The 23,607-nt window shown below is 42.6% G+C and overlaps 4 protein-coding genes across 7 annotated transcripts in view; all 4 read right to left on the bottom strand.

Moving 5' to 3' along the window:
* The window catches only part of LOC311257657 (protocadherin gamma-C5-like), a 262,082-nt gene extending 239,449 nt beyond the window's left edge, over positions 1-22,633 (bottom strand). Inside the window, exon 1 of one of the 4 annotated variants that reach the window (XM_084353444.1) lies at positions 20,224-22,633. In XM_084353444.1, the coding sequence (XP_084209570.1) occupies positions 20,224-22,608 (2,385 nt within the window). In that variant the 5' untranslated portion in view covers positions 22,609-22,633. Of the gene's footprint in view, positions 1-5,052; positions 7,560-20,223 lie in introns of those variants that run through there. The other 3 variants (XM_084353457.1, XM_084353468.1, XM_084353445.1) reach the window with 3 other exon arrangements.
* LOC311257467 (protocadherin gamma-A11-like) lies at positions 1,405-3,917 on the bottom strand (the record flags this gene model as incomplete). Its single annotated transcript, XM_084353107.1, has 1 exon — positions 1,405-3,917. Exon 1 carries the CDS (start codon positions 3,823-3,825, stop codon positions 1,405-1,407), a length of 2,421 nt encoding a protein of 806 aa, XP_084209233.1. The 5' UTR covers positions 3,826-3,917.
* Positions 7,634-11,335, bottom strand: LOC311257466 (protocadherin beta-15-like; the record flags this gene model as incomplete). Its single annotated transcript, XM_084353106.1, has 2 exons — positions 8,888-11,335; positions 7,634-7,663 (listed from the first exon to the last, which is right to left on the bottom strand). The coding sequence occupies exons 1-2, from the start codon at positions 11,276-11,278 to the stop codon at positions 7,634-7,636; spliced, it is 2,421 nt and encodes an 806-aa protein (XP_084209232.1). The 5' UTR covers positions 11,279-11,335.
* On the bottom strand, positions 12,580-18,874 carry LOC311257465 (uncharacterized protein; the record flags this gene model as incomplete). Its single annotated transcript, XM_084353105.1, has 2 exons — positions 16,308-18,874; positions 12,580-15,078 (listed from the first exon to the last, which is right to left on the bottom strand). The coding sequence occupies exons 1-2, from the start codon at positions 18,705-18,707 to the stop codon at positions 12,580-12,582; spliced, it is 4,899 nt and encodes a 1,632-aa protein (XP_084209231.1). The 5' UTR covers positions 18,708-18,874.
* Positions 22,634-23,607: the final 974 nt, after the last annotated feature.

Raw genomic sequence — 23,607 nt, 5'->3', positions numbered from 1 at the left:
AAGAATCAGTCAAGACTACAAAGAGTCAGTAAACACAGCTGATTATGAAGTGAAGTAGCACCAGTTCAGTCATCATACAATGACGTCTGAAGATTTATGCAACTACTGTCACAAAGCTATTATTCAAGCGTTGGGTAGCCATCAAATGTCAAATTCTTAATCAAAATACATAACTTTTTAAGCATCCTTCATCTGTATCTGTGTAATACATGGGTGGCCAATCCAATGGCTGGTGTGCAGAGCACACTGAATATTTGATTCCTTAGCTGGTCTTTAGTGACACCATGAGTAAAATTAAACAAAACAGTTTTTCAAAAGTGAGTCTTAACACATTATAAAGTCATTTGGTCATGTTTTAGTAAAAACTGATTTTAATAAGGTATCTAAAAAAGGTGTAATGAACCACTATTATAGTAAGAAATGTAAGATGCCCACCCTCCCACACACACATACTCGCTCAACAAAATAAAATAGATTTCAATATCTAATCAAGAAACAGGCAAAATTCTGCCTCCAACATCCTCCAAAGACAACTTGAATTGCATAACAAGATCTAATTAACAGATACATGATGCTTACAAAAACAAAAACAAAAACAAAAAAGAAACAATGGAGTGACAGCACTGGAGGACAAATAATATGTTTTTCACTTCAACTTTACTGTAGGATTTAAAACAAAAGAGGAATAACAATACTTTCTATAATATAGAATAAGTAACATTAACACAAGTAAATACAAGTTATTGGTTAATAAGATACAACTACAATAAAGAAATATTACTCAATGACTAAAAAACAACTTTCAGCTAATTTCCCTGATGTGACTTTTTCTTTTCCTTTTTTTTTCTCACTTTATAGCAAAGTGTAGATGTTATAACACATCCACATGTTTAGGACAAAATGGAGCACAGGTTCAGGAAGACAAATGTAAGTGAAACTGTGAAGCAAAAGCCTTGAAAGGTGAAAATGTAGAAGATGGAGGTAAGTTGCTCCTGACAATACTTCAAAAGCAAGAGCATGGTTCAGCACCAAGGACAGAGGCACAAAGAATAAGATGCTGCTCTATTGAGAATACACAGGCAGAAACACATATGCTGTGCTGACAAATAGGCTGCTTTTAGGGAAAGGATGCAAAAGATATCAACAGCCCTTTACTCGGATTACCACATAATGTCAAAGATCTGCATTCCAGAGTAAATTTTGATGCATTATCATGCAGTGTGTGAGTTTAGAAACCAGTTAAAGTAATCTATACGTGGTAACTTCAACTCAAATGGATGTTACATTTTAAAGGATCTTCAGAAAAAGATAAAGGAGAGTACAGATTATAACCGTGCCATCAGTTATAATTTGTATTCTGATTCATCTTTTATATTGGCTGGATCATTAGGATGCAGTCAAACGTTATATGACGCTTGTTCCTACCTCAGGAGAACCATCACAATCTCCAAAGACATCAGCAAAGTCTGATGGACTTTTCCTCAGAGTCTGGTCAGCAGGCAGTGTGTTGTCATTGTAAGATGTCACAAACTTAAAGTCACTGGTTCTAGATCCTGTTGTCAGGTATGCGTCATAATTATAAGCGCTGCGTAAAGTTCCTGTGCCGTCAACATCTGCGTAATTAGGAGGGAGATAAGCGCTGGGGATGGCTACTGCTCCATCAAACAACAGTCTGGGCTTTCTCCTGCGACAGAACCTCACACCCAGGATGATGATGATGAAGGTCAGGAAAAAGGTGGACACAGACACCAGCGCGATGATCAGATAAGAGGTCAGTTTGGAATTCTTCTCATCATAAGAAATGTCCTTCAGTTCTGGCACCTCAGCCAAGTTATCAGAAATAAGTAAATACATGGAACAGGTGGCAGAGAGAGAGGGCTGTCCGTTATCTTTCACTGCCACAATAAGGTTCTGTTTCATGCTGTCAGATTCAGAAATGTCCCGCTGTGTCCGGATCTCTCCGCTGTGGACACCAATAGTGAAAAGTCCCGGATCAGTGGATTTCACTATATGATAGGACAGCCAGGCGTTCTGTCCGGAGTCGGCGTCCACCGCTATCACTTTGGACACCAGAGAGCCTCCGTGAGCAGCTTTGGGGACCAGCTCGGTCATGAAGGAGTTGCCCTCCGGGGCGGGGTACAGTATCTGAGGAGAGTTGTCATTCACATCCGATATAAACACACTGACGGTCACGTTGCTGCTGAGTGGAGGAGAACCGTTGTCTCTGGCCATCACCTGCACTTTAAAACTCCTGAACTGTTCATAATCAAACGACCTCACAGCGTGGATCACCCCCGTGTCTCCGTTAACAGACAGATAGGAGGACACGGGGGCACCGTTCACCTCACCGGGTAACAGAGAATAAATCACTGTACCGTTTTGTCTCCAATCGGGGTCTCGAGCAGTAACGGAACATAAAGTGGAGCCAGGTTTGTTATTTTCACTCACATATGCGCTGTACGACTGTTCCTCAAACACAGGTGGGTTGTCGTTGATGTCTGCTACAGATAACTGAACAGTTTTAGAGGAGGACAGAGGAGGAGAGCCCTCGTCAGTTGCAGTGATTGTGATGTTGTAATCAGACACTAGTTCACGGTCCAGTTGTCCTGTGGTCACCAGAGAATAATAGTTTTTAATAGAGGGAACCAACTTAAAAGGGGCTCCTTGCTGAATGGAGCAGCGGACCTGTTTGTTACTCTCTGAGTCTGCATCCTGCACATGTATGATGCCCACCTCTGTACCAGGAGTCACGCTCTCAGGTATGGGGTTTGCTAATGAATTAATATGTATGACTGGGGCATTGTCATTCACGTCAGTTATATCGATTACAACCTTTGTTTCTGAAGAAAGGCCATAGCCATCTTTTCCCTCAATAAGCATTTCGTATTTTGTTTCTTCCTCATAATCAACATTTTTTGCTACTATAATTTCTCCAGTATTTTCATTTAATGAAAATATTTGTTTTGCTACATCACTTATTCCACTGAATTCATATGTTACTTTACCATTCAAACCTTCATCTGCATCAGTAGCACTCACTATCACTACTACAGTCTCTACGGGAGAGTTTTCAGGCAGAGAAGCCTCATAAACAGCCTGGCTGAACACTGGGGCGTTATCATTAGCGTCCAGTACAGTGATTTGTATGACTGCAGTACCTGATCTCTGTGGATTACCACCATCGACGGCTGTCAGCAATAAGGTCACTTCTTGCTGTTCCTCACGATCTAATTCTCGATCTAAAATTATCTCACTGTATTTTGTACCAACAGAATTAGTTAGCACATTTAGAGCAAAGTAATTGTTTTTTTCTAAGATATAGTTTTGCACAGCGTTTTGTGCTATGTCTGCATCGCGTGCCGCGTTTATTCTATAACGAGAGCCTTTGGGGGCTGATTCACTTATTTCCAGTTTAACGGCATCCTTCGCAAAAACAGGTGGATTGTCATTTATATCCACGATTTGCAAAGATATCCGGTGCGATTCGAGTGGATCCTCGAGTACCAATTCACATTTTAAAATGCATGAAATCTTCGCTCCACAAAGCTCCTCTCGATCAATCCGTTCAGCAACGATCAGTTCCCCAGTGTCAGTCTTTATCTCACAATAACGTTTACGGTTTCCCTCGTGGACAACTCGAGCCTTCCGAGGTGGAAGCCTGCTTACTTGAAGCCCAAGATCCTTGGCTATATTTCCAATCACTGATCCTCGTTTCATTTCCTCTGGAAAAGAATAGCTCACGTCGCCATAAGACAGCCGTAACCCAAAAAGCAAAACCATAAGGCCGCAGAAAAAAATCCCTTGGAATCGGTTATGTGCCATCATTCAGCATTCAGATTGAAACAGAAATAATAATATCTTGCTCAGTATTCCTCACAAACACAAATGAAAGTATATATCCGTGAGCGAGGGAAGAGAAATACTGTCTTGGCAAACAATGAGCTGGAAAAGTGTGGGTGGAGACGCCTGACGATTTCATATGGAGCCTTTTAAAGTGTTCCATTGGTAGACAGCGACACTTACAGCATGTGCGAAAGATTACAAAATACAGTCACCCACATGTTGTTAATAAAGTTCATACAAATCAGTGCATCTAAGGAGTGTAGATAGATAGATAGATAGATAGATAGATAGATAGATAGATAGATAGACTGCAAAAGTAGGCTAGAAAATCCCACGTATGAAGGGGATGCAATACAGAAGTCGGCCTGCAAATACGAAACATTAATCCAATTAAGGTGTGTTTGTGTAGACTGCAATATACTGTACTGTTTTCGGCTGTGCGTTAGCTTACTTTTATATTGGACTGCATGATGTCATCAAGTGTTTTCACAATTCTGTGCATCACGACTATAGCTGTGATTGACAAAAGGCTATTACAAATTACTTCCTATGAATTCCGGTGGGATCCAATTCCACTACAAACAGCAGACCACATGATCACAATAAAGTTAAATCTCCACTTCTTGGGCACATTACAAACATGCTAAATCTACTGGGCAGCGACATAGCAGTGCAAGACGCTTCTGGTTTTCAGGCCACTGTGTACATTAAGATACAGACTGTAGTCCTAAATCGACCACAATACATGACTGTGAGTTATAGCTTAGCTATACACATACTGTAATAAGTAAGGCGAACCAAAGTCACGAAAAACATATGTACAAAACCAAAGATATACATACATTTTCTGTAGTTACATATCCACGATTTAAATCGGCAACAGTATGATTTCAAAGAAAACAGTGGTCGAAAACTCGGGGTCAACTGTTGTGTTCAGGACCATGGAAAGCGAGATATCATGAGACGATTCTGAGGACGTATACTGGTGTACTGGTGGCATACATGAAAACAGATTTAACCAATCAGATAATTATCCTTAGCATTATTAACTGAGTTGTTAAGCATCAAGAAATATTTGAGAACAATGTAATCTATTCTTTGTTGGGGAATCAGTGACTGATGACAGGAACAACAAGTCAGAAATAATATTATCACAGTGATTCAGCACAAAGAATACAGGTTGTTTGCAAATCCACATAAGAAGCCTACCTCCAGTGATTCCTGTGATGCCCCAAATGCATCAGCAAAGTCTGATGGACTTTTCCTCAGAGTCTGGTCAGCAGGCAGCGTGTTATCATTATAGGATGACACGAACTTAAAGTCACTGGTTCTAGATCCTGTTGTCAGGTATGCGTCATAGTTGTAAGCGCTGCGTAAAGTTCCTGTGCCGTCAACATCTGCGTAATTAGGAGGGAGATAAGCGCTGGGGATGGCGACTGCTCCATCAAACAACAGTCTGGGCTTTCTTCTGCGACAAAACCTCACACCCAGGATGATGATGATGAAGGTCAGGAAAAAGGTGGACACAGACACCAGCGCAATGATCAGATAAGAGGTCAGTTTGGAATTCTTCTCATCATAAGAAATGTCCTTCAGTTCTGGCACCTCAGCCAAGTTATCAGAAATAAGTAAATACATGGAACAGGTGGCAGAGAGAGAGGGCTGTCCGTTATCTTTCACTGCCACGATAAGGTTCTGTTTCATGCTGTCAGATTCAGAAATGTCCCGCTGTGTCCTGATCTCTCCGCTGTGGACACCGATACTGAAAAGTCCCGGATCAGTGGATTTCACTATGTGATAGGACAGCCAGGCGTTCTGTCCGGAGTCCGCGTCCACCGCTATCACTTTGGACACCAGAGAGCCTCCGTGTGCAGCTTTGGGGACCAGCTCGGTCATGAAGGAGTTGCCCTCCGGGGCGGGGTACAGTATCTGAGGAGAGTTGTCATTCACATCCGATACGAAAACACTGACGGTCACGTTGCTGCTGAGAGGAGGAGAACCGTTGTCTCTGGCCATCACCTGCACTTTAAAACTCCTGAACTGTTCATAATCAAACGACCTCACAGCGTGGATCACCCCCGTGTCTCCGTTGACAGACAGATAGGAGGACACCGGGGCACCGTTCACCTCACCGGGTAACAGAGAATAAATTACTGTACCGTTTTGTCTCCAGTCGGGGTCTCGAGCAGTAATGGAGCATAAAGTGGAGCCAGGTTTGTTATTTTCACTCACATATGCGCTGTACGACTGTTCCTCAAACACAGGTGGGTTGTCGTTGATGTCTGCTACAGATAATTGAACAGTTTTAGAAGAGGACAGAGGTGGAGAGCCCTCGTCAGTGGCAGTGATTGTGATGTTGTAATCAGACACTAGTTCACGGTCCAGTTGTCCTGTGGTCACGAGAGAATAATAGTTTTTAATTGAAGGAACCAACTTAAAAGGGGCTCCTTGCTGAATGGAGCAGCGGACCTGTCTGTTACTCTCTGAGTCTCTGTCCTGCACGTTAATGATGCCCACCTCTGTACCAGGTGACACGTTCTCAGGTATGGGATTAGTCAGTGATTTTAGATATATAACTGGTGCATTGTCATTTACATCAGTTAGGTCTATGTAAACCTTAGCATAAGAACTTAATCCCAGTCCATCATTTGCCATGACTCGCAGTTCAAAGGAATTTTTCTTCTCAAAGTCTGTGTTACCAATTACTCTTATTTCTCCAGTTTTACCGTCAATAGAAAACAGCTTTTCATCTGCCTCTGAAACATGACCAAAGTCATACGTCACGTCACCATTCACTCCTTCATCTGCATCAGTAGCACTTACTGTAACCACCACAGTTTCAAGAGGAGAGTTTTCAGGCAGACTGGCTTTATAAACGGCCTGGCTGAACACTGGGGCGTTATCATTAGCATCCAGCACAGTGACGTGTATCATTACAGTACCTGATCTCTGAGGAGAGCCACCATCAATAGCTGTTAGAGGCAAATTAATCTCTTGTTGTGACTCTCGATCGAGTTTGTTCTCTAGAACCAGTTCAACTTTGCTGGCATCACTCATGAGAATAAAATGTTCATTCTTTTGTAGGCTGTACCTCTGAACAGAATTTTGTCCAATATCGGCGTCATGTGCTTCCTCGATTAGGAAACGAGTGCCCTTTTCTGCGGACTCGCGTATTTCCATTCTGAGTGAATCTCTTTTGAATTGCGGAGAGTTGTCATTTATATCTTGAACGTGTAGATTTATACGATGTAATTCTAACGGATTCTCCAGTACAAGCTCCAGGCCTAAAATGCAAGATGGTTTTGTGCCACAAAGAGTCTCTCTGTCAAGCCGCTCAGCGACACTTAGATCCCCGTTTTTCAAATTAATAACACAAAATCGTTCGTTATTCCCTTCGGAATCAATGCGGGCCTTGCGAGTTGACAGGGTAGATATATCCAGACCAAGATCTTTGGCTATATTTCCAATGACTGTTCCTGGTTTCACCTCCTCTGGGGTAGAATAGCTCACCTCGGCACATACGTATTGCAGCCCGAGCAGACAGACGACAAAGCGGGTTACCAGGCCAGGCTTTGAAAATCCTTTGCGTTCCATTTTTGAAAATGATAAGTATCCACAGTAAGAAGAGGATATCTTAAAAAACATTTAGCTCAACAAGCGAATATGTGTGAGATAGACTACATCAGCAACATCCAAAAACAGAAATCAGCAACACGATCCCACAGCTCGTTTCACAGCCGCAACATAACTGGATACACAAAGCTTAGGAACAATGGGTGGAGACGTTGTTCTACACAGCATTGCAATGGTTCCTAGTATACTGGTAGACAGCGACACAATGTGTTCATTTACGATAGAGCATCTGATGAAATATGTATGGGGTTGACAGGTGAATGGCTTGTTATCAATATATCCCCATATAAGCATGGAGAGCAGAAGGTGACACTTTCGCAGATTAAAGGGAATACATGTTTATTCAAATTAAATTATTGGAAGATACCGGCACAGTTGTTGCTAAGATTCAACCGTGTGTGTAGTTAAATGCATTTTTTTAAACTTAAAGCAAGACGTAACAGTTAAAGAAGCAAGCATGTTGCACTGACTGACAAACACAACTGTTTCATTGAGGAAAGATGGATTTAAGTTTCAAGATTAACTTTAGATATATGAAAGTTGTTGTTCCTGTTTTCACTGCGGCTTATACGAGTCTAAAAACTGAACTGTTCAGAAGCAGCGTACACAGACTTGCTTTAAAACTGCTTTGAGTGTGCCAACCATGCACCCTTTCAGCACCATGGACAGAGCTTAATCGCCGACATAAGGAGAACCACAAACGCCAGCTTTGAAAAACACATTCAGAAAAACTGTCACTTTTGCCTGATAAGGTTGTAGCTTCATTAGCTTGCAACGTACTTGATATTTTGTTAAATCAATAGCATTCCCAAATGAAAAACATGCAAAGACTCATTGCGTCACTGGTCCTGATAACAGACAGACTGTCGTTGATTACAGTAAACACTTCATATCTTAGTAAATTAAGGATATTGTACTAATACTGAGGGCGCATCTGCCTGATAACGAGCACACTCCCAAAAACAAAAGAAAAAACACAATCACTAATGCGTTAAAGAGTATCACTTCACCAGAGTATCGGAGTGGCATCCTTCAACTTCACGACAAGAAAAACCTCAGACATTGTTAAGGATTGTTTCACGAAGATAGCAAGATTGGTGGATTGTACTGCAATGCAAGAGATTTCCAATTATACACAACTGAATCTGAATATGTTGACAAACGCACCCTGCTTAAATGTAAACCTTCCAACAAAGAAGACGAAGCTAAACACTGCTTTTGAAAAGTTTTGAATGATTATATGTCCATAGTGAGCACATTTATTTGAATAGTTTGACAAAAAAATCGAAGAGGTGGTCAAATATGTGGACCAACGTATAACCTATAATTTTCCATTACAATCACTGATTAACTGTAGCCTCTGAACTGCAAAGTGAGGTAAATACCGAAACTAAAACTCTGAAATTCTTACCTGGGGAGAACTGTCAGAGTCGCCAAAAGCCTCAAGAAAGTCTGTCGGACTTTTCCTCAGAGTCTGGTCAGCAGGCAGCGTGTTGTCATTGTAAGATGTCACAAACTTAAAGTCGCTGGTTCTAGATCCTGTTGTCAGGTATGCGTCATAGTTGTACGCGCTGCGTAAAGTTCCTGTGCCGTCAACATCTGCGTAATTAGGAGGGAGATAAGCGCTGGGGATGGCTACCGCTCCATCAAACAACAGTCTGGGCTTTCTCCTGCGACAAAACCTCACACCCAGGATGATGATGATGAAGGTCAGGAAAAAGGTGGACACAGACACCAGCGCGATGATCAGATAAGAGGTCAGTTTGGAATTCTTCTCATCATAAGAAATGTCCTTCAGTTCTGGCACCTCAGCCAAGTTATCAGAAATTAGTAAATACATGGAACAGGTGGCAGAGAGAGAGGGCTGTCCGTTATCTTTCACTGCCACAATAAGGTTCTGTTTCATGCTGTCAGATTCAGAAATGTCCCGCTGTGTCCTGATCTCTCCGCTGTGGATACCAATAGTGAAAAGTCCCGGATCAGTGGATTTCACTATATGATAGGACAGCCAGGCGTTCTGTCCGGAGTCCGCGTCCACCGCTATCACTTTGGACACCAGAGAGCCTCCGTGTGCAGCTTTGGGAACCAGCTCGGTCATGAAGGAGTTGCCCTCCGGGGCGGGGTACAGTATCTGAGGAGAGTTGTCATTCAGATCCGATACGAACACACTGACGGTCACGTTGCTGCTGAGAGGAGGAGAACCGTTGTCTCTGGCCATCACCTGCACTTTAAAACTCCTGAACTGTTCATAATCAAACGACCTCACAGCGTGGATCACCCCCGTGTCCCCGTTAACAGACACATAGGAGGAAACTGGGGCACCGTTCAACTCACCGGGTAACAGAGAATAAATCACTGTACCGTTTTGTCTCCAGTCGGGGTCTCGAGCAGTAACGGAACATAAAGTGGAGCCGGGTTTGTTATTTTCACTCACATATGCGCTGTACGACTGTTCCTCAAACACAGGTGGGTTGTCGTTGATGTCTGCTACAGATAACTGAACAGTTTTAGAGGAGGACAGAGGTGGAGAGCCCTCGTCAGTGGCAGTGATTGTGATGTTGTAATCAGACACTAGCTCACGGTCCAGTTGACCTGTGGTCACCAGAGAATAATAGTTTTTAATAGAAGGAACCAACTTAAAAGGGGCTCCTTGCTGAATGGAGCAGCGGACCTGTCCGTTACTCTCTGAGTCTCTGTCCTGCACGTTAATGATGCCCACCTCTGTACCAGGTGACACGTTCTCAGGTATGGGGTTAGTCAGTGATTTCAGGTGTATAACTGGAGCATTATCATTCACATCAGTGATATCAATCATTACTTTAGAATCTGATGAAAGTCCATAACCATCTTTGGCATTGATGCGCATTTCATATTTAGGATTACTCTCAAAATCAAGTGGCCCTGTGACTTGTATCTCTCCAGTTTCACTGTTCAGAGAGAAAACCTTTTTAGCCCTGTCTGAAATGCGACTAAATTCATATGTCACCTCCCCATTGACTCCCTCGTCTGCATCAGTGGCACTCACTGTGACAACTACTGTATCAGGGGCAGAGTTTTCAGGCAGATTGGCTTTGTAAAGGGCTTGGTCAAACACTGGGGCGTTATCATTAGCATCTAGTACAATCACGTGTATATTGGCAGTTCCTGATCTTTGTGGATTACCTCCATCAACAGCAGTCAGCACGAAATTTAAATCGTTTTCTTTTTCACGGTCTAGCTCTTTGTCTAGCACCAGCTCGACGTTCTTAGATCCATCAGCGTCGTCTCGAACAGATATAACAAAATGTTCATTATTTTCTAAAATGTATTGTTTAACCGTATTTTGTCCGATGTCAGCGTCATGTGCCTCGTTAACATAATATCTAGCTCCTTTGTCGGCCGATTCTCGTATTTCCAATGTAATGGTATCCTTTGGAAAAACTGGTGAGTTGTCGTTTACATCCTGGATGAGCAGTGAAATACGGTGCAGCTCCAAAGGGCTCTCTAGTACCATTTCAAATTTGAGCATACACGAAGCCTTCTCCCCACACAGCTCCTCTCTGTCGATCCTTTCCCTGATCACAAAATTTCCAGTTTTGAGATCAATATCGCAGTAGTGCTGATAGCTTTCCTCTGTATCAACACGAGCTTTACGAGTGATCAATTTCCCTGCTTCCAGGCCGAGGTCCTTGGCAATATTTCCAACAATGGATCCGGGTCTCATCTCTTCTGGAGCAGAATAGCTGAGGTCTGCAGTTGTTGTACGGACGAAGATAGCAAAGCTACTGACAATAATCAGCAACGCTTTTCTGTTGTGGTCCATTGTTTCCGCCCGAACGAAGAAAGGAAAACGCAAATTACTCTAGCCGTTTACACGTAATGATAGGACATAAACCTACACCACTGCTGCAACAATGGCAGCTCTCGTTTCCTGGGATTACTGCCCTCTTGCAGTGGGTGGAGGAAAATAAAATCCCTCACATCTGCAAGCGAGCAGCGACACTGTGGGATCAACTGGAAAATTACAAATGAAAAACTGACAGACGAACATTTGATGCGACAGCTACATTCATGCTTGGATAAAAACTGCAAGGCCTTAACCCAACTACAAAATAAGAACCTATGTTGTTTATGCCATCTATCTTAACTCCTTTTAAAAACGCTTGATTTCAAACTGCGCACTGATACAAATACACTTCAGTACCATGGTCAGCGTTTAAACAGAGACAGGTCCACTGATAAACTTCTTTTTTTTTTAAATGCAACTCTTGCGTCGAGTGACTGAACACCTGACAAACAAGTTAATAGCCTTACTATAAAGCACAATGTCCACCTGAAAATATAAATGTGTCTCCGTCGACAAACATTTCGAAGAAATATCACAGAGATTCTGAATACAGTCATATAGTGAATAAGGTAAAAACGTATTCACGTCGCAAATAATCAGCATCACATTTACAAATTGTAACTGAAAATTTGTATTTGCGTCGCATGAGCTAATTTGAATGATAAGTTGGTGTATTTAGAAAAATGCTGCATATACATAAACGTTAAACCCCAGATCAGTGATGATAGGAAAGATATTACAAAGATGACGGATGCAATATCCAAGAGAAAATGTTAATTATGTAAGAGAAGCATGCCAATGTCATGTTGCAGTCACAGGCTGTGTTAACCAACAGTCACAATTCAATGGTGTAAAATACGAATGCTGCAATTGCTTGTAAACCGACGAAAGTGAGTACAGTTTAAAAGAGGTCTGCAACATGACACAATGAAACGACAGAAAATAAGAAAGAGGAAGTTATGGTTTCCCTGTACTAAAAAAGGATAAAGTTTTATGAACAACCTGGTCACACAACGAAGTAAAAATATGACGACTCGTTTGTGATAAAATCTGAGGCAAACTGGACAAGCAGATAAAGTAAATCCCAGAGAGCTTTAACGTTCATCAAACCCTAGAGCATCGTCCGTTTCTAGCAGTCTCGGACGCACACTGTTTACTTGCAACATCTCAAGTTCGATTCCGCCGGGGAAAGGCTATGTAATGTCACAACACAAAACCCCTCACGGTCAAGACTAAAATTCCTAACAACAATGATAACAATATTATTATCACGAAAATCAATGGAACAAGGAAAGTCTTAGGCCTACCTCGGGAGACTCATCTGGTTGGCCAAACACTTCAGCAAAGTCTGATGGACTTTTCCTCAGAGTCTGGTCAGCAGGCAGCGTGTTGTCATTGTAAGAACTGATAAACTTAAAGTCACTGGTTCTAGATCCCGTTGTCAGGTATGCGTCATAATTATAAGCGCTGCGTAAAGTTCCTGTTCCGTCAACATCTGCGTAATTAGGAGGGAGATAAGCGCTGGGGATGGCGACTGCTCCATCAAACAACAGTCTTGGCTTTCTCCTGCGACAAAACCTCACACCGAGGATGATGATGATGAAGGTCAGGAAAAAGGTGGACACAGACACCAGCGCGATGATCAGATAAGAGGTCAGTTTGGAATTCTTCTCATCATAAGAAATGTCCTTCAGTTCTGGCACCTCAGCCAAGTTATCAGAAATAAGTAAATACATGGAACAGGTGGCAGAGAGAGAGGGCTGTCCGTTATCTTTCACTGCTACGATAAGGTTTTGTTTCATGCTGTCAGATTCAGAAATGTCCCGCTGCGTCCTGATCTCTCCGCTGTGAACACCAATAGTGAAAAGTCCCGGATCAGTGGATTTCACTATTTGATAGGACAGCCAGGCGTTCTGTCCGGAGTCCGCGTCCACCGCTATCACTTTGGACACCAGAGAGCCTCCGTGTGCAGCTTTGGGGACCAGCTCGGTCATGAAGGAGTTGCCCTCCGGGGCGGGGTACAGTATCTGAGGAGAGTTGTCATTCACATCCGATACGAACACACTGACGGTCACGTTGCTGCTGAGAGGAGGAGAACCGTTGTCTCTGGCCATCACCTGCACTTTAAAACTCCTGAACTGTTCATAATCAAACGACCTCACAGCGTGGATCACCCCCGTGTCTCCGTTAACAGACAGATAGGAGGACACCGGGGCACCGTTCACCTCACCGGATAACAGAGAATAAATCACTGTACCGTTTTGTCTCCAGTCGGGGTCTCGAGCGGCAACGGAACATAAAGTGGAGCCGGGTTTGTTATTTTCACTCACATATGCGCTGTACGACTGTTCCTCAAACACAGGTGGGTTGTCGTTGATGTCTGCTACAGATAACTGAACAGTTTTAGAGGAAGACAGAGGTGGAGAGCCCTCGTCAGTGGCAGTGATTGTGATGTTGTAATCAGACACTAGCTCACGGTCCAGTTGTCCTGTGGTCACCAGAGAATAATAGTTTTTAATAGAAGGAACCAACTTAAAAGGGGCTCCTTGCTGGATGGAGCAGCGGACCTGTCCGTTACTCTCTGAGTCTCTATCCTGCACGTTAATGATGCCCACCTCTGTACCAGGTGATACGTTCTCAGGTATGGGATTAGTCAGTGATTTCAGGTGTATAACTGGAGCATTATCATTCACATCAGTGATATCAATCATTACTTTAGAATCTGATGAAAGTCCATAACCATCTTTGGCATCGATGCGCATTTCATATTTTGAATTACTCTCAAAATCAAGTGGCCCTGTGACTGTTATCTCTCCAGTTTTACTGTTCAGAGAGAAAACCTTTTTAGCCCTGTCTGAAATGCGACTAAATTCATATGTCACCTCCCCATTGACTCCCTCGTCTGCATCAGTGGCACTCACTGTGACAACTACTGTATCAGGGGCAGAGTTTTCAGGCAGATTGGCTTTGTAAAGGGCTTGGTCAAACACTGGGGCGTTATCATTAGCATCCAGTACACTCACGTGTATATTGGCAGTTCCTGATCTTTGTGGATTACCACCATCAATAGCAGTCAGCACGAAATTAAAATCGTTTTGTTTTTCACGGTCTAGCTCTTTGTCTAGCACCAGCTCCACGTTCTTAGAGCCATCAGTATCGTCTCGAACAGATATAACAAAATGTTCATTCTTTTCTAAAATGTATTGTTTAACCGTATTTTGTCCGATGTCAGCGTCATGTGCCTCGTTAATACGATACCGAGCTCCTTTGATGGCCGATTCGCTTATTTCCAGTTTTATTGTATCCTTTGGAAAAACTGGGGAATTGTCGTTCACATCCTGGATGAGCAGTGAAATACGGTGCAGCTCCAAAGGGCTCTCGAGGACTAATTCAAATTTGAGCATACACGAAGCCTTCTCCCCACACAGCTCCTCTCTGTCGATCCTTTCCCTGATCACAAAATTTCCAGTTTTGAGATCAATATCGCAGTAGTGCTGATAGCTTTCCTCTGTATCAACACGAGCTTTACGAGTGACCAATTTCCCTGCTTCCAGGCCGAGGTCCTTGGCAATATTTCCAACAATGGATCCGGGTCTCATCTCCTCTGGAGCAGAATAGCTTAGGTCTGCAGTGGCGATATGGACGATGATAGAAAAGCTGCAGACAAAACCCACTAACGATTGTCCTTTGAGGTCCATTGTTTGTTTTTTGCCAAAAGAAGACAGGGACGCGCAAATTGTCCTTGCCGCTGATACAATTAAAACGTAATGGTAAAATTAGGGTACGCCGCCCCTTCAACAATGGCAGCTCTGGTTTTAATGCTAGAATTACTCCTTTTGCAGTGGGTGGAGAGATAAACCTCCTGATATCTGCAAGTGAGCAGCGACGCCGTGAGTTTGTTAGGAATATTACAAAAAAACAACTCTAAGGATGCTATGACTCAGTGTCTGCGAAAATCAACACTACAATGACATACTTCATGTCAAGACGCAAAATGAAATCACTTTAATGGGATTTTCTGGGATTGTTTTGCAGGCGCACACATACAGAACACATTTCAGCACCATGGACAGCGTTTGAACTGCGAGTAATAGACCAAGAGACTTCTCTCGCCTATTCAACATTTGATTTCATCAAGTTTTAATCAGACAGACAACATAAATCAGGCGTATTTAGGTGCCTGGTATCTATGAGGGAGTATAATTTGATGCAGATCCTTGATTTGTTGATATTAAATTATGATTAAGAAGTGGTGGTTTGTTTAAAATGTAGAGTGATACAGGGCTGTCAGGTTTGATATTGTATTAGACTTTACTGAATTTAAGGGGACTGGGCCTTGGCGGGAGTATGCGCACTATTGAGTGTCATTCTTGTACCAATTTTAAACCTCAAGAGACCTACAATATATTTTAATCTTATATTCACATTTATTCAATACAGATAAGAAGGCCGTCTAATTTTATTGTGGATTATTGGATGGTTAAAAAAAATGCAGGTAACAAATTCTACAATTATATGTGACAGTTAGGCAATGTCAGAGGGCTGCCTATTGACGCGCTGGATAATCTGTATGTTTATTGGACAAACTTCAGTTTTCAGAGCTGACTATAAACACCACATTTTCAACAGTCACTTGAAAAACACCAACATGTATGGTTCAACAGCTTGTTTGTTAGCAAAGCACAGACGTCTTTTCGGTATAAAATAATAATCAAGGATTGGAGTTAAAATGTCAAGGCTAAGCAACATTGAAATCGAACCCACTACATTGAAGAAATGGTTGATAATCTGTTATAATAGTATAGTTTTCACGTCTTGTAAAATATAAAATATGAAATAAATAAATATGAGTCTTGTGCCGAAGATGCATATAAAAAGGTACAGGAGTGGTCATGACTTAAGAGACCCATTGTATGCTGATACAAGGATTCTTGAAGTGCATGGCGATGCTCTTGGAAAGTCACAATTACATTAAATGTTAGATACAAAAACATATGTGGCCTACCTCGGGAGAGTCATTTGGTTGGCCAAACACTTCAGCAAAGTCTGATGGACTTTTCCTCAGAGTCTGGTCAGCAGGCAGTGTGTTGTCATTGTAAGAACTGACAAACTTAAAGTCACTGGTTCTAGATCCGGTTGTCAGGTATGCGTCATAGTTGTAAGCGCTGCGTAAAGTTCCTGTGCCGTCAACATCTGCGTAATTAGGAGGGAGATAAGCGCTGGGGATGGCGACTGCTCCATCAAACAACAGTCTGGGCTTTCTCCTGCGACAAAACCTCACACCGAGGATGATGATTATGAAGGTCAGGAAAAAGGTGGACACAGACACCAGCGCGATGATCAGATAAGAGGTCAATTTGGAATTCTTCTCATCATAAGAAATGTCCTTCAGTTCTGGCACCTCAGCCAAGTTATCAGAAATAAGTAAATACATGGAACAGGTGGCAGAGAGAGAGGGCTGTCCGTTATCTTTCACTGCCACAATAAGGTTCTGTTTCATGCTGTCAGATTCAGAAATGTCCCGCTGTGTCCTGATCTCTCCGCTGTGGACACCAATAGTGAAAAGTCCCGGATCAGTGGATTTCACTATATGATAGGACAGCCAGGCGTTCTGTCCGGAGTCCGCGTCCACCGCTATCACTTTGGACACCAGAGAGCCTCCGTGTGCAGCTTTGGGGACCAGCTCGGTCATGAAGGAGTTGCCCTCCGGGGCGGGGTACAGTATCTGAGGAGAGTTGTCATTCACATCCGATATGAACACACTGACGGTCACGTTGCTGCTGAGAGGAGGAGAACCGTTGTCTCTGGCCATCACCTGCACTTTAAAACTCCTGAACTGTTCATAATCAAACGGCCTCACAGCGTGGATCACCCCCGTGTCTCCGTTAACAGACACATAGGAGGACACCGGGGCACCGTTCACCTCACCGGGTAACAGAGAATAAATCACTGTACCGTTTTGTCTCCAGTCGGGGTCTCGAGCAGTAACGGAGCATAAAGTGGAGCCAGGTTTGTTATTTTCACTCACATATGCGCTGTACGAAAGTTCCTCAAACACAGGTGGGTTGTCGTTGATGTCTGCTACAGATAACTGAACAGTTTTAGAGGAGGACAGAGGAGGAGAGCCCTCGTCAGTGGCAGTGATTGTGATGTTGTAATCAGACACTAGTTCACGGTCCAGTTGTCTTGTGGTCACCAGAGAATAATAGTTTTTAATAGAAGGAACCAACTTAAAAGGGGCTCCTTGCTGAATGGAGCAGCGGACCTGTCCGTTACTCTCTGAGTCTCTGTCCTGCACGTTAATGATGCCCACCTCTGTACCAGGTGACACGTTCTCAGGTATGGGGTTATTAAGAGATTTTAAATTGATTTCAGGTGGGTTGTCATTAACATCGGAGATTTCAATTATAACTTTACAATCTGAAGTAAGGCCATATCCATCTTTGGCTTCTACTCGCATTTCATATACTGACTCTTTCTCGAAATCCAGAGGCCCTATTACTTTAATTTGTCCTGTAGTGTGATTTAGCACAAATGCTCTTCTGCCCGTTTCTGAAATACGACTTATTTCATAAGTCACCTCACCATTTGGACCTTCATCTGCATCAGTTGCAGTCACTGTAACCACTACAGTATCTAGAGGAGAGTTTTCCGCCAGACTGGCTTCATACACGGGCTGGCTAAACACTGGGGCGTTATCATTAGCATCAAGGACAGTCACATGCACAGTTGCAGTGCCAGTTCTTTGAGGACTGCCTCCATCTAGTGCAGTGAGCAGTAATCTCAATTCCTGCTGTTCCTCGCGGTCTAATTCCCTATTCAACACTAGCTCTGCAAATTTACCCCCATCTGACTTTGACTGAATTTTTAACACTAAATAATCGTTTGTCTGTAATGCATAGCTTTGAACAGTGTTTTGCCCGATATCAATATCGTGTGCCTCCAAAACACGGAACCGAGATCCTTTCGTGGCCAATTCATTGATTTCTATCTTGATTTCATCTTTAGTAAAAACAGGCGGATTGTCGTTGATATCGTGTATTTGTAGTGATATGCGGTGCAACTCTAGAGGTGCCTCTAAGATTAACTCAAATTTAAGGATGCAAGATGCCTTTTCTCCGCAAAGAGCCTCCCTGTCGATTCTTTCAGCTACAATCAAATCTCCAGTGTTAAGGTTTAAGTTACAGTACCGTTCACGGTTCAGCTCGCCGTCAATGCGGGCCTTTCGAGCTGATAATTTCGCTACGTTTAAGCCGAGGTCCTTTGCTATATTTCCAATAACAGATCCGGGTTTCATTTCCTCAGGAATAGAAAAGCTCACGTCTCCGTGACCGATGTGAAGCAGCTGAAGAAAGAAAGCGAAGCTATAAAGCAGGCCTGCCACCGAACATCCATTGTGTGCCATCCTGGGACAAAAATGGAAAACAACTCTAAAAGCGTTGAATGGTGTTGTTTGTTCCTGTGCAGAAAACTGTGCGGTCCACTATAACATGATCAAACATCAGTTGTACTTGCAAACTGTTTCGCAAACGAACGGCTGTCCAAAGCAAATCCAAGGGTGCAATTTCAGAGGAGAAAATCAAGCCGAGAGCAACAAAGCACGAGCAATGGGCGGAGGCGTTTCCTCTGCTGGTGAACAGCGACACTAAGAGTTCAATTTCATTTCTGCATGTGGAAGATCAGCAGTAAATGCTTAGATTCTAGCTGTTTTCTTACTTTTCTTTATTATATATCAGCACCAATGTCCAGCAGCGCAGCCTGAAATGTTTGTATAGGTGGAACTATGGCTCTTTGTCAGCAGAATACAGCAACATTAATATGCTACAGCTAAGTGATTCAGCTAAAAAAAAAAAGGACATCTTAGTAGTTTTAAGCTATAATAAGACTGTTTTAGTGAATTATTTCATAGTCAGAATAATAATTCGGACTAACCAGCCTTTAATAAATGCCAAAGGAATCAAAATAAGCATTTTAACATTCATTATTGGTACTTTTTAATATTTTTAGACAATAAATCACAAGATAAGTGCTTGCCACTGAAACACTGCAACAGTAAATTCTGGCATGAAAGGCACAAAATGACTTGATGAAAGACGGCACTGAACCCTCTCTGGAGTAACATTCTCAAGAAATTACTGTTCAGTATTGTATTGTAAAGGTGGTACAACATAAAGCTATCATGAATAAAGAGTGAGCAGCTCAACAAAGTCAATGCAGTAAAACAACAATTTTGCAGCAAAGTTGTGCTTAATCATAATCAAGCTAATTGAAAACTGTGAATATAGCAAAACGATGTTTGTGTGTACAGACAACATTCTCCTATGAGCCAAGAAGAATCAAGATGTAGAACCTCACACACTGACAACTGTTGACACTGACATTGACATTGACTGTTACCTTCCAAAAGCCCTTCAAGACCACTACAACACATTCATATCATTATCCATCACCCAAAACTTTCTATGAATTATTATTATGACTATTACTATATGATTACACTGAATTTTGTGGATTACATTTACTGTGACAAGGTTTAACCTCCTGGTATTCTATAGTACAAAGGCATAAGGGCACTAGTATTACAAAACAGTTTGTCCAAATACTGGTTGTAAGACTTCACACTAAACAGTTTACTTCCTACTGTCACAGTTCCTTCCTGCTGCAGGGTGGTTGAGGAGCGTACCGGACAATTCATTTGTCTAATATTTTGACCAAACAAAAAAGAACATTGAATGGCTGCTGAATTAAAAGAATAATGCAAGAATTTTGTTTTACTTCAAATGAAAGACTGTAAGACCTCCCTCAGGCCCAACAACTGCATTTAAACTGAATGTCTTAGAGACATTCATGTATGCAACTCTGTCAAACAAGATTGTGAAAAATGGTTAGAATGAATGTTCAAGATATGAAATAATTCCTACCTCTGGAGACCCATCTGACACTCCAAATACATCAGCAAAGTCTGATGGACTTTTCCTCAGAGTCTGGTCAGCAGGCAGTGTGTTGTCATTGTAAGATGTCACAAACTTAAAGTCACTGGTTCTAGATCCTGTTGTCAGGTATGCGTCATAGTTGTAGGCGCTGCGTAAAGTGCCTGTGCCGTCAACATCTGCGTAATTTGGAGGGAGATAAGCGCTGGGGATGGCGACTGCTCCATCAAACAACAGTCTGGGCTTTCTCCTGCGACAAAACCTCACACCCAGGATGATGATGATGAAGGTCAGGAAAAAGGTGGACACAGACACCAGCGCGATGATCAGATAAGAGGTCAGTTTGGAATTCTTCTCATCGTAAGAAATGTCCTTCAGTTCTGGCACCTCAGCCAAGTTATCAGAAATAAGTAAATACATGGAACAGGTGGCAGAGAGAGAGGGCTGTCCGTTATCTTTCACTGCCACAATAAGGTTCTGTTTCATGCTGTCAGATTCAGAAATGTCCCGCTGTGTCCTGATCTCTCCGCTGTGGACACCAATAGTGAAAAGTCCCGGATCTGTGGATTTCACTATGTGATAGGACAGCCAGGCGTTCTGTCCGGAGTCCGCGTCCACCGCTATCACTTTGGACACCAGAGAGCCTCCGTGCGCAGCTTTGGGGACCAGCTCGGTCATGAAGGAGTTGCCCTCCGGGGCGGGGTACAGTATCTGAGGAGAGTTGTCATTCACATCCGATATGAACACACTGACGGTCACGTTGCTGCTGAGAGGAGGAGAACCGTTGTCTCTGGCCATCACCTGCACTTTAAAACTCCTGAACTGTTCATAATCAAACGACCTGGCAGCGTGGATCACCCCAGTGTCTCCGTTAACAGACAGATAGGAGGACACCGGGGCACCGTTCACCTCACCGGCTAACAGAGAATAAATCACTGTACCGTTTTGTCTCCAGTCGGGGTCTCGAGCGGCAACGGAACATAAAGTGGAGCCGGGTTTGTTATTTTCACTCACATATGCGCTGTACGACTGTTCCTCAAACACAGGTGGGTTGTCGTTGATGTCTGCTACAGATAACTGAACAGTTTTAGAGGAGGACAGAGGTGGAGAGCCCTCGTCAGTGGCAGTGATTGTAATGTTGTAATCAGACACTAGTTCACGGTCCAGTTGTCCTGCGGTCACCAGAGAATAATAGTTTTTAATAGAAGGAACCAACTTAAAAGGGGCTCCTTGCTGAATGGAGCAGCGGACCTGTCCGTTACTCTCCGAGTCTCTGTCCTGCACGTTAATGATGCCCACCTCTGTACCAGGTGACACGTTCTCAGGTATGGGGTTAGTCAGTGATTTCAGGTATATCATTGGAATATTATCATTCTTATCAGTAACATCTATTATGACTTTGGCGTAAGAAGTTAGTCCTAAGCCGTCTTTAGCTTTCACTCTCATTTCAAAAGAATTACTTTCTTCAAAGTCAATCACTCCAGTTACTCTGATTTCTCCCGTTTTAGGATCAATAGAGAAAACATTTACATCCTCATCAGACACATGGCCAAAGTGATATGTTACATCTCCATTCACTCCTTCATCTGCGTCTGTAGCACTAACAGTAATCACTATGGTATCTGGAGGAGAGTTTTCAGGCAGACTGGCTTTATAAACGGCCTGGCTGAACACTGGGGCGTTATCATTAGCATCCAGCACAGTGACGTGTATGACTACAGTACCTGATCTCTGAGGAGAGCCACCATCTAGAGCTGTGAGAAGCAGATTAATCTCTTGTCGTTTCTCTCGATCAAGTTTACTCTCTAGTACGAGTTCAACCTTGTTGCTGTCAACAGCGAGAATAAAGTTGTCGTTTTTCTGTAGGTTGTACCTCTGAACAGCATTTTGACCTATATCTGCGTCATGGGCCTCATCGATGGAGAAGCGGTTACCCTTTTCAGCTGACTCACTTATTTCCATTTCAATCAAATTGTCATTGAATTGCGGCGAGTTGTCGTTTACATCTTGAATATGAAGACTTAGTCGATGAAGCTCCAAAGGATTTTCTAACACCAGATCTACTTTCACAACACACGAGGGTTTTTTGCCACAAAGGCTTTCTCTGTCCATTCTCTCCGATGTGATCAAATCTCCGGTACTCAGGTTAATGTCACAGTATGGCTTACGAGTTCCTTCAAAATCAACACGAGCATTTCTTGACGAAAAGGCCCTCAGTTCAAGTCCAAGATCTTTGGCGATATTTCCAATAACAGACCCGCGTTTCATCTCTTCTGGAATAGAATAGCTCAGGTCTCCATTAACGAGGTGCAGCGTTAAAAACATGGAAGCAAAGCAGAAGATCAGACAAAGCGCTGAAAATCCTTTGTCTCCCATCCTCGAAAAAAACACGTCAACGGCTTCCACAACTGATGCTACAGTGCGAAAAAAATAAAAAAACTGTCCAAAACACTCAATAATAGAACACTTCACAGCAATCGACAGGACGAAATATGGTCGGAAATGTAACCATGTCTCTAGAAATACTGCAGCTGCTATTTATGCAGATGTAGTAGTAGTGGGTGGAGTGGTGAGTGCCTATTTTCTGTCAGCCAACAGCGACATCATGAGTCATTTTTTGATCCTCACAGTAGTATGTTATAAAATATCCATTACAAATGTTTAATTCACATGAAATATTGTTCAAGTTAACCTTGCTTGTATGACAAGTCTTTCAGGTCCTGTAAACAAATATCCCATCTATTAATTGTAACTGAATTAGCTTTGGACATGTCGGTCACCCCAGTGGAGCAATGTTCAATGAGATTTGATTTGTAAATTGTTACTTTAAATCTAGCTTCCTTAAGCTTGCTATATAGAGGAAAGAGGGGGTATATAGACAATTAGTATTGTTCTAGCCTTCGAAAGAGAAGAATAGGTTAACTTTGAGAACACTGTACACTTCACTAACATTATGTTGGTAATGCAACACAACCTAATATAAAAATGTGGTTGAGCACTCCATAGTAAGACAAACATGGGACAATCACGTATATTGCAACAATCGAAGGTTTTGATATAATATTTATCCCATAATATTATTACTGTTATTATAATTCTGATTTTTAGTGTCAAAATTCAGACAGCATGGATGAGAGGGAAAAGAAATCCCCAGATGCGGTTGTGCCGGAGTGCCTGAGGAATGTTTCAGCACCATGGACAGATACATTTTGAATTGGCAGGGCTGGTCGCAAAAAGTGACCACTTTGTTCGTCTGTTAGCCAGTGCTCTTAGACAATAATAAAGTGAGTAAGAAATAGTTTCACAATCCTAAATATTGACTTAATCGAAAGCCCAAAACGACAGCCACCTGCCGAGAGGCTGAGTCAGGATTCG

The sequence above is a fragment of the Pagrus pagrus genome (assembly GCF_965226575.1).
Source record: "Pagrus pagrus genome assembly, chromosome: 5".
NCBI classification, from domain to species: Eukaryota; Metazoa; Chordata; class Actinopteri; order Spariformes; family Sparidae; genus Pagrus; species Pagrus pagrus.
This window is presented reverse-complemented; position numbering and strand designations above follow the sequence as displayed.